This window comes from Solanum dulcamara, chromosome 7 (genome assembly GCF_947179165.1).
Source record: "Solanum dulcamara chromosome 7, daSolDulc1.2, whole genome shotgun sequence".
Taxonomy (NCBI): Eukaryota; Viridiplantae; Streptophyta; class Magnoliopsida; order Solanales; family Solanaceae; genus Solanum; species Solanum dulcamara.
In genome coordinates this window covers 15,989,548-15,999,840 of record NC_077243.1, presented here as the reverse complement: position 1 = coordinate 15,999,840, position 10,293 = coordinate 15,989,548, and the positions used below count along the sequence as shown (strand labels likewise).

General features: G+C 36.7%; 2 protein-coding genes across 3 annotated transcripts; one reads left to right on the top strand and one right to left on the bottom strand.

The window, feature by feature from the left end:
- The first annotated feature begins 1,648 nt into the window (after positions 1-1,648).
- Positions 1,649-4,037, top strand: LOC129895610 (pentatricopeptide repeat-containing protein At3g49240, mitochondrial). The gene has a single exon (XM_055971341.1). It carries the CDS (start codon positions 1,810-1,812, stop codon positions 3,727-3,729), a length of 1,920 nt encoding a protein of 639 aa, XP_055827316.1. The 5' UTR covers positions 1,649-1,809; the 3' UTR covers positions 3,730-4,037.
- Positions 4,038-4,593: 556 nt separating this feature from the next.
- Positions 4,594-9,069, bottom strand: LOC129895936 (E3 ubiquitin-protein ligase SINAT3). Of its 2 annotated transcripts, none has more exons than XM_055971725.1 (3): positions 8,492-9,069; positions 5,850-6,236; positions 4,594-5,165 (listed from the first exon to the last, which is right to left on the bottom strand). In XM_055971725.1, exons 1-3 carry the CDS (start codon positions 8,702-8,704, stop codon positions 4,803-4,805), a joined length of 963 nt encoding a protein of 320 aa, XP_055827700.1. In that variant the 5' UTR covers positions 8,705-9,069; the 3' UTR covers positions 4,594-4,802. The 2 variants fall into 2 exon arrangements, with proteins under 2 accessions (XP_055827700.1, XP_055827701.1); XM_055971726.1 differs by lacking the exon at positions 8,492-9,069 and adding an exon at positions 8,323-8,441.
- Positions 9,070-10,293: the final 1,224 nt, after the last annotated feature.

Below are 10,293 nucleotides of genomic sequence, written 5' to 3'. Positions count from 1 at the left end.
GGTTTATTCAAAGAACTTGACATTCAAATTGAACTCCCAGTCAGAATGTTCTGTGACAACAAGTCAGCCATACAAATTGCTGCAAATCCAATATTTCATGAAGGAACCAAACACATAGACATAGATTGTCACTTTGTAAGGGAAAAAATATGTCAAGGAGTCTTGAAAACTAAATTCACACCCACTGGAAATCAACTAGCTGATCTACTCACAAAGAGCCTTGGCAAAGCCCAACATCAACTACTACTGAATAGCCTAGGAGTACTGGACTTGTTTAAGCCATGAGCTTGAGAGGGAGTGTTGACTAAAAGGCATGGTTAGTCAAGCTACCATGGCTAACAAATGGTAGTTAAGCTAACAAGAGTAGTTAATTGATTGTTAGATATTAACTAATTAGTTATTAGTTAGTTACAGATACTGTTAGAGTGTATATGTACACAATGCATAATACAGTACACATACATATATAGATATATACATGTATCAGTTAGAAAGAATGATATAGAAGATCTTTCTTTCTCTTTCTACTCCTCTCTCTAAACTCAGACGTCTCTCACTATCTCTCTCTAAGCTTTCTTCTTCCTTGCTTCTCTTCTATTTTTCCTCCATTAATGGAGTACTGATAACCTCCATTAATGGAGTTTTAGCAGACTCATGTTGAAAAGGGACATACGACTCAAATTAGGTGATTTATTACTTTTTTGATTTTCAGAGTCTTATTGCCAATTTTCTTTGATATTCATGTAAAGGTCCCTACATTTTAGCTCTTTTTTGAATTTCTTTTACATAGGAAATAACTAGCAATATAGCATTAGCATTTAGGAGGTCACAAATTTAGAGAAAAAAAATGACAAAAGTGGATAATTATGTTTAATGGTAGGTTTAAAATGGTCCTTAAATATATTCATTAATAATTTTGATCATTCAAATTTATTAAAAATTAAGTCTCCATTTGTGAAATTACAATGAATAAGTTGTTATTGTTAAATTTGTCAAGAAATAATTATTTGGTTGGGAACAAGTTATTGCAGAATTACTAATCCTGGGATTGGTTATCTTGTGATAAGGTGGGATAACTTATTTCACTATGTATATGAGATAACTTATCCCATCACTATAGTATAAATGGTGGGATAAGTTATTCAAACTTGCCAACCAAACAAGACACCAAAATTTTATTCCTGGACTATTTTCTTATCCAAGACTATTTATGTTTATCCCTTACACCAAACGACCCCAAGTATTTTGGTGCTCAACTTTTATCCCTTTTAAAAGAATTTGTGCAAAAGAAATCTCAATGAAAAGATGTTTTTTTCTAACCTATTAATTTTGAGTCGAAAATCTATCGAAAAGGGTCCCTCTATCTCACTTCTGAATAAAGGTAAGATCTACATATATTCTATCCTCCTCAGACCTCTTGAAATACACTAATATGTTGTTGTACCAATGCTTACTCTTTTTTTTTTTTTTTTGATTTTCCATTCGGTGTTCGATATCACACATTGGACTCCGACTAAATTCGAAATAACATTGAAAAATCTCATATTAAAAAGATAAAATATTTTTTAACAAAGACAACTCCATATTCAGGGACTCGAACCCGAGAGACCCTCTACTTGGTTGAATACTTGCAAATTACAATAGTCCTATTTGTGCAAATCTGTCGAGCTATTAGGCCTTGAAATATAAACTCTGGGCTTTTGTAAATGATGTTGGTCGTTTAGCTAAGGAAAACCCGGCCTGTTAACACTTTTCTATGTCTTCTCCAATCCCTTTGCCACTGCTAAACCCTGACAGAACCCTAATCCGATGGCTCTCTCCAAGCACACTTTTTTCACCCATCACCTCAAAACCCTAGCAAAACCCCATTATCTCCGCCGCCCTCAACCACCACCTTCCTTCATTTCCCTCCGTCTCCTCTCATTTGCCACTCCAGAAGAGGCTGCCGCCGAACGCCGTAAACGCAAACGCCGACTCCGTATTGAACCTCCTTTATCCTCCCTCCGTCAGCAACACCAACCTCGTCCCACTACACCTCAAAACCCTAGCTCCAACAATAACCCGAATGCACCGAAGATCCCTGAAACTGTTTCTGTACTATCCGGTAATAGACTTAATCTTCATAATCGGATTCTCAAATTGATTCGTGAGAATGATTTGGATGAAGCTGCTTTGTACACGCGGCACTCTGTCTACTCCAATTGCCGCCCTACTATATTTACTTGTAACGCTGTTATGGCTGCGCAACTCCGGCAGTCCCGATATTCTGATCTACTTTCTCTTCACCGGTTCATTACGCAAGCTGGTATTGGGGCTAATATTGTCACACATAATCTGCTCCTCACGGCTTTTATGGATTGCCGGAAAACGGATATGGCTATGGAACATTACAAGCAGCTCATAAATAATGCACCATTTAACCCCTCCCCGACTACGTATCGGATACTTATTAAAGGGCTTGTTGATAATAACAAGATTGATAGGGCGATGGAGTTGAAGGAGGAAATGTTGTCCAAGGGGTTTAGTGCTGATTCGATTGTGTATAGTTATTTGATGTCTGGACATGCTAAGGGTTCGAATCCAGATGGAGTTTTCGATCTTTATGAAGAATTGAAGGAGAAATTAGGAGGGAGTGTTTCAGATGGAGTGATTTATGGGAGCTTAATGAAAGGTTATTTCTTGAGGGGAATGGAGCAGGAGGCTATGGAGCGTTATGAGGAAGCTGTGGGTGAGAATTCTAAGATTAAGATGAGTGCTGTGGCATTTAATTATATTCTAGATGCTTTAAGCAAGAATGGGAAGTTTGATGAGGCGTTGAAGCTATTTGCTAGGATGCTGAATGAGCACGATCCTCCAAAAAGATTGACTGTGAATTTGGGTAGCTTTAATGTAATGGTGGACGGTTATTGTGCATTGGGACGGTTTAAAGATGCAATTAATGTTTTTAATAGCATGGGAGAGAAGAGGTGTAGACCAGACACATTGTCTTACAATAATCTGATTGAGCAGTTGTGCAAAAATGACTTGTTGGGTGAGGCTGAGGAGCTCTATAAGGATATGGGCGAAAAGGGGGTCAGCCCTGATGAGTTCACGTTTGTTTTGCTGATGGATACTTGCTTTAAAGAAACTAGGCCTGATGACGCCGCTGCGTATTTTAAGACCATGGTTGAGTCTAAATTGAGGCCTAATCTTGGGGTTTATGATAGGTTGGTTGATGGTTTGGTCAAAGTTGGTAAAGTTGATGAAGCAAAATCATTTTTTGACCTGATGATGGGAAAGCTCAGGATGAATGATAATAGCTACAAGTTTATGATGAATGCATTGTTTGAGATTGGGCAGCATGATGAGGTGCTTAAGATTGTGGATAGAATGTTGAGGCAGGATCCAGCTGATTTCTCTGATGAGTTGCAAGAGTTTGTTCGAGAAGCCCTGGCGAAGGAAGGTAGAGATGAGGAGTTGACCAAGCTCATGGAGGATATCGAAAGGGAGAAGAAAGAGGCCGCAGACCGGGAGGCTGAAGCAGCTGAAAAAGCGAAGGCCAGTGCAAGAGCTGCTGTTTCCTCTTTGATAAATAGTCCTAAATTGTTTGGAAATAAGGAGCCTGAAGAGCAGTCAACAATTGCTGGTGAGACTGTTCAAGAAACTGCTGTGGAGGCTAGTTCTGCTGGTGAGGGTGCAGAAGCTGAGAGCCTGGTTGCTACAGAAGCTAGAAGTGATGGTGCACTTTGATCAGGTAGCAGCATGATAAAATATGTTGGTGACAATTAATGAGAAACATAGTAGGTTTCTTTTCGTTCTGCCGCACTTGCAAGCCCGTACTATGATCCTCTTATGATAAATTGCTAGTGGAAAATTGTTTGTACTTTAGATGGACATGAAATGAATGAATTTTAGATCATCTTTAAGTAAATGGTGAGTAACAAATTGTAATGCAACAATATCTGGTGAAATCTAACTCATACCCAAGTTATTTTGTGAATGTACCGTGAGACCTGTATGATAGTGTTATTAACGTAGTTAAATGTTTTTTAATCAAAGTATTCATGTAGTTGAATCTTATGAAGCATTAACTTCCCATCTAGGCTTTCAATGGATACACTTTATTTTTTTTTAGAATGGCAACAATATTATGTGTGTAGCACAAAGGCTGTGCTAGGCCATCTTTACCGTTAACAAAAACATCAAAAGTCATAGCTTCTACAGGTATTGTATGATATCTAACATTGAATCAACACCTTCATTCACTTTCCACACTGCTCTACAGCTCCATATATGTAACTGTTGACCAGGTTGATTAAGATTTATATGCAAGATTCACCTTAAAACTGCCCTTACTATGTCTTCTTCAATTTAGTCTGTCCTCCTATATTGTTGTCCCCTTTAACTGATCAAGAACTACTAAAAATTCAGTGAATCTGGGTAGTTCTCCCCAATCATTTCATTGTAAACATGTTCTGGGGTTGGCTCTTTTCACGGAGGAGCCATGCATTAGGTTCATCTTTGAATTATTTGGCTTCCTACTTCCTACATTAATGATAGATTCCTTCTAATATCATGAATTATTCGAGAATCGAGATGACACTACAACACAAGGAGCTGTAAGATGGTTATTAACAATTGATATGACTAAATCTTGAGGGACAATGATGTGTAGCTGGGCAGAGCATGAAGTTACGAGGGTACAAACAGATTGCTGCCTGTCTCTTTACACCCACAGTCACACACATACATCCACAGGAAAAAATAGGGGAGGGAAAAGTAAAGGAAAAGGAAAAAAAAAAACAATCACTCCGAGAAATAAATTAGCTACACAGATTTGGTATGCACACTCCACCTTCTGGATTTTGCTGTTCTTTCCATATCCTTCCAGTAACTCGAAGTTTTAGCTCCTTTCGATCTCCTCCAGAAAAGAAAAGTGCCATGTTACGTTGTATTATTAGACCATCATGACTGTCCCTGACCTTGCGGTGGCTATCTCGAACACTTCTTGGTGTTCCCTCCCATATGAGCTTTCTACCATTTGCTCCTACTTCGAGACTATAGCTGTAATTTCGTGCCTCAGATTCATCACCCATAAATCGTAGAAAGGCCATATAAACAGGGGCCATACCAAGCTGGAAGGCCTCAAAGTGGAGACAGAAATACTGTCCAAAACTATGGAAGACCTGAGAAAAGAGCAACAAGGGTTGGTCAATGAGAATGAACTCAGGATACGTCACCATATATATATAATAAGAGAGAAAATGACATTATGCAGAATGCAGGCAACCACAAGATGTCTAGGAAGAAAAACTAAAACATGGCATGCCTTAAAATTCATCCTTACCTATGTTGTATTTGTATATATTAAAGTAAAATGCCACAATACACCTCCTTTGACATCATGAAGATCATTTTTCTTTATTTAAAGACCATCATCAGGATGCCTTTCTTCCTATGTCGCTATTCAGAAACTCAATATCCAATAAATGAGAGACATGTGACCTTCAATAGAATGATATAATACTGTCCAATGTATTCCTTAAAAGAGTCTCTAGGAAAGGATCAACCTATCAAAGAAAACATGAGAGAAAATATTGCAGAAAGAGAGAACAAGATAATACAGGGTATTCCCAAAACCTTAAGAAATGGTCACAGTATAATTTGGTTATCCACATTTTCCCATTTCAATAATTCATCCACAGAACTATTATAGTTCTATTTGTCAGCATCCTGGTGGTTAGGGTAAATAAAAAGGATACTTAAAACTTTCATAATCCAAAATAGCATGAAACATACAACACATGAATCATGATGCTATGCTGAGCATCATTAGTAAACTTCAAAAGCTAAAAAGTTACTGGACTTACCGTCAGCATCCATGTGGCATTTTCTACTTCTCGAGGATTTGACTTCACGTAACGATGGTTGAATGTGCATCCCGTGTGCATATCCACTTTGTGGTCATCTCTTAAATGTGAAACCAAATAAGGGATGTCACCAGTCACTGAGCACTCTGATCCAGCATATGGGCAATTGTATGGTCTAAAATTGCACAGTGCCTCATGCTTGAGCTTACTGTAATATGGAAATATTTCTGGGCATCCCAAAGAAAAATATTTGCAAGGCAGTTCAAGTGACTCAGCAACCTTCTCCAGTGCTAAGCACCTTATATCACCAAGCTCTTGTCTACATGTAGGACATCGATTGTGGACCCTTGTTTTGCAGGTAGAACAAAGCGTGTGCCCATTGTGACACTGCAAAATAAACAAACTTTTAAGTCTTTCACCACAGTAAGAACTTTAATTTTATAGACTAAATGAACAAATGCATAGATGATTGTCATATGTCACCAAGTTTATGCACCAAATTATCATAAAAAAAAATAATTTACTAGGAGCAAGGAGAATCATAACAAAACAAATTTTAATAAATGAGAAAGCTCTAGGGAAAGGAGAGGACACATATTCGTTAGTGGTTATACAAGCCCAGCATTCTCCAAGGACATGCCTTCCACTCTATATGATGTAGGAAAGCAGGCCGCTATAAGATTTAGCCAGCAAAGCCTTCTTTTACTAATTGATAATAATTTGGTATGCAAATTACGAATCTACTCTACCCTACACTACCATCTTTCTTCCTTGTGATTCAACCATGATGGATCTTTAGTCAACTGCGGTTACGCGTGACAAGTCTCCAGCTTGATCTCTACAGGAAACAAATTTTGCACATTTATTCTATAAGATACAAGCAATGTGAATTTCGATCGAGTCGCCTGAAATATACTCTCAGGTTGTACTTCAGGTTTACTAAAATGAAACAAAAGGACAGCACCTATATATGCTGAGGAGTTCCTATTTCTGCTTATAGAATTCCTAGTGGATTTAGAATCAAGCAATGTCGAATTGCAAGTGAAGTCACCTGAAATAATGATAATAAATCAAGTCACCTGAAATATACTCAAAGATTATACCTACTGACAGGCTTCCTATAAATGAACTAGAAAGACGATACCTATATATGCTGATGCATTTCTAATTTTGGCTTATACAATCCTAGTGGCATTCGATATTTCCTGGATGGCCATAGCTGAAGTACTCTCACCGAGAGTACCATTTATAACTTATCCAAGAAAATTTGGACATATGACTACAGAGTGAAGCAATGTGATTTACCTTCTTAAATTGCAGTTATACAAACACATCAAACTTGCACATAGAGTTACTATTCCATCTTCTGAAGACACTCATTTTCTGTCCAGCGAGGAGGAATTTCATGTGATTATTTCTTTATTATTCAATGGGGTGAGGGTAGTAGGGCTTATGTGGTTTGCCATAGATTGAGTGCCTTCCTTACAGAAGCCTCATTTCTTTTCCCTGACAACCCTATCCCACATATGTGAACATATATAGGACCAAATTGATCCAACCTTCCAAGACTACACCAGTTTGATCCTATACAATGCTCCAATGGCAAAAGCGTAAAAGGCTGCACAAATCTCAATCAAAGACAATGAGCTTCGAAATGCATTAATAAGCAGAACATGACTCTAACCAATCTACACAGGCAGCAGATGTGACAAGTGTAACTCCCCCACAGAGCTGCTATACTGAGTCATCACTAAAGGGAGTAGACTATGTTTTTCATAACGGTGGTGTTTGGACCTACTAGAACACACCTAGACTATTCCACCGTGTACCTACAATCTCTACTAGCATAAGTATCAAGTAACTCTGTCACTTAGGCTTAGAAATCACCAAGCAAGTTTTCTCTTCTCAGCTAAAATTTGAACTCTGGTCTCACATCATTTTCACCCAATTCATTGACTGTCATCCCACATCTTTGGGTGCAAGGAGCTGACTAAATCTTTCTCATTAATCCTTCTCATGGAAGGATTCAAATTGAAGTACAGAGTCATAAAGCTGATATGTTTATTCAACAAGCAGCAAATCATCTCTCTTCATATTCATGAAGTAATTGAAGTAACCAAGTAAATCGCAAAACAGTCAAACTCAGTTGCCAGTCATTTCGCGAACACCGAACAGTCACAAAGTAAACAGCATATCCAATAATCTGCAGTCATTTTTCGAGAACTCAAGCTGTTACAAGATGATCATCAATTCTTTAAATATTCTGAAATTGATTAAAAATAAAACTAATCAAATCCTCAAAAAAGATTTTTATCGTCCTCACTTCCTCAGCATACCACAACCAAAACTATCAACCCCCCATCATGCTTTTACGTCAATCTAAAGTTTGCAATATTTCTAAAGAGATAAAAGAGCGTTTGAAATTTCTAACAAAATCAACTATAAGGTAAAAATAGCACAAAGATCAACATACCTTTTCCAATACATTTAACATCATTGTCCATCAACACAACAGTAAAAAATTAATATTGAAGACATAAAAAACCAAACCTTTACATCGGGAAAAATGAAAACAAACGAATCTCACAAAGAAGAAAAGGGACAAAAGCCAAACAAACAAACAAAAAAGAAAAAGACAAGACCTGATGAATTGGTGGATACATAGAATTGGTGCAAACGGGGCATTCAAGCAATTCATGTACACTAGCAGGGGCAATTCCGGCAGGAATAATATTATGAGTTTTTGCAGAAGAAAATTGATGGGGATGATGATGATGATGATGATGAGATAACTGGATCTCTTCATCTTCAATGCCATCAATTGACGAAACACACTCAATGTTCTCCATTTCCATTGCTCCTTACAAAAATCTGAAAGCAACCCACTTTGACCCAATTATCAAATAGAGAAAAAGATTCAATCTTTCTCTCCACCCAATAAATTTCAAGTCACAAATGGCGCATATCGCAAAATTCACATTTCTTGATATTGACGGAAAGATGAAGCAATAGGAGAAAAGAAAGGAAAGATCGGTAACGGATTCTGATAAACAACCAAACCAAAAAAGCCCTTTTTCTCCCTGAAAAACTACTACTTTTTCCTTTCCTCCACCACCCCGCCCCCTTCTTTCCCCTCAAGGTGGCTCTGAATTTCTGCGAGAGAAATAAGGATCACCGTCAAATCCCCGACATAATTTGTTGTTAGATACTTTATCTGACGGCCAATGATTTTTCTTAATTGCTGTTTTTTTATTATTATTTTAAATGGAAATGATTAATTTAGAAACCTATTGGCTATTTTGATGTGATTTTTTTGGCTATCTGAAATTCCCAATACAGCTATTTGCCTATTTGGCGTTTTTTGTTTTTGTTTTTTGGTCTTCTGAAAAAAAAAAAGTAAAAAGTTTATTATCCGTATTTTGTTTTGAAAAAATTATCTAATTACATAAATATAATCGGGTTCTAATGAGGTATCAAACTCCAAGTGAGATACCAAAAAAAAGACTTGGAATTTAATTTATTTAATCATGAACTATGAATAGCTTAATGGTTGATACATTAAAGAAATATTACAGGTTTAATAACGGCGTGATTTATATGCATTGATCGATGATTAATTAGGAATTAAGTCATACTTTGGTACAGCTAATATTGTTATTATTTTTACTATCCAAATTAAGCAACAAATGTAAACAATCCAACAACAAATATAATTTAAAAAAGAAAAGGATTTATTCTTTATGGAGATGGCCGGTGGGCTGCAGGTGACGCCATGATGTAGAATTGGACAAATGTAAAAAAAAAAAGATCTCTTATTTCTCACTCTTCTTAATTAAAAAATAATAATTCATTTCAAATGCAATCTGAAATTATAAGTACACGATGCACCATAGTAATAAAGTGGGATGAAGAGATACGTTGAAGGAATCTAAAAAATAATTACTCCATCCATTTTAATCTTATGTGTAAAAATAAAAATTTCTGATAAAAAAAATATGAATTTTTTATATATAGTAAGTGACCTATAAAATTAGTTCTCCCAATAATTAGTGGAGGAGGTTGTTGTTTAATAATAGTCAGTCAAATGATGCAATTTGCTACTCCTTTTGCTTTCTAAGGAGACTACTAGATCTCTCTCACCTTTGCGTGCTCATCTTCCCATACTTTTACAACAAAAAGAAATCTTATGGTTTAAACAAATGCCAGAGTGTGAGTACCAAACATATCATTTTATACACCTCATTACTCTCTCCAAATAAAGGTACCCACCAGATTTTCACCATTTTTTTTAATCACTAAAGAAAGGAGTAGAATTACATTTATTTTTACTATATCGGAATTTGAACTATCGTCTACTATAATTCATCCGCTTCATTAACCGATAGACCATACATTGATTCCCCCACCAAACTTTCTCTTCAAAGTGATAGCTAATTGGACCGTT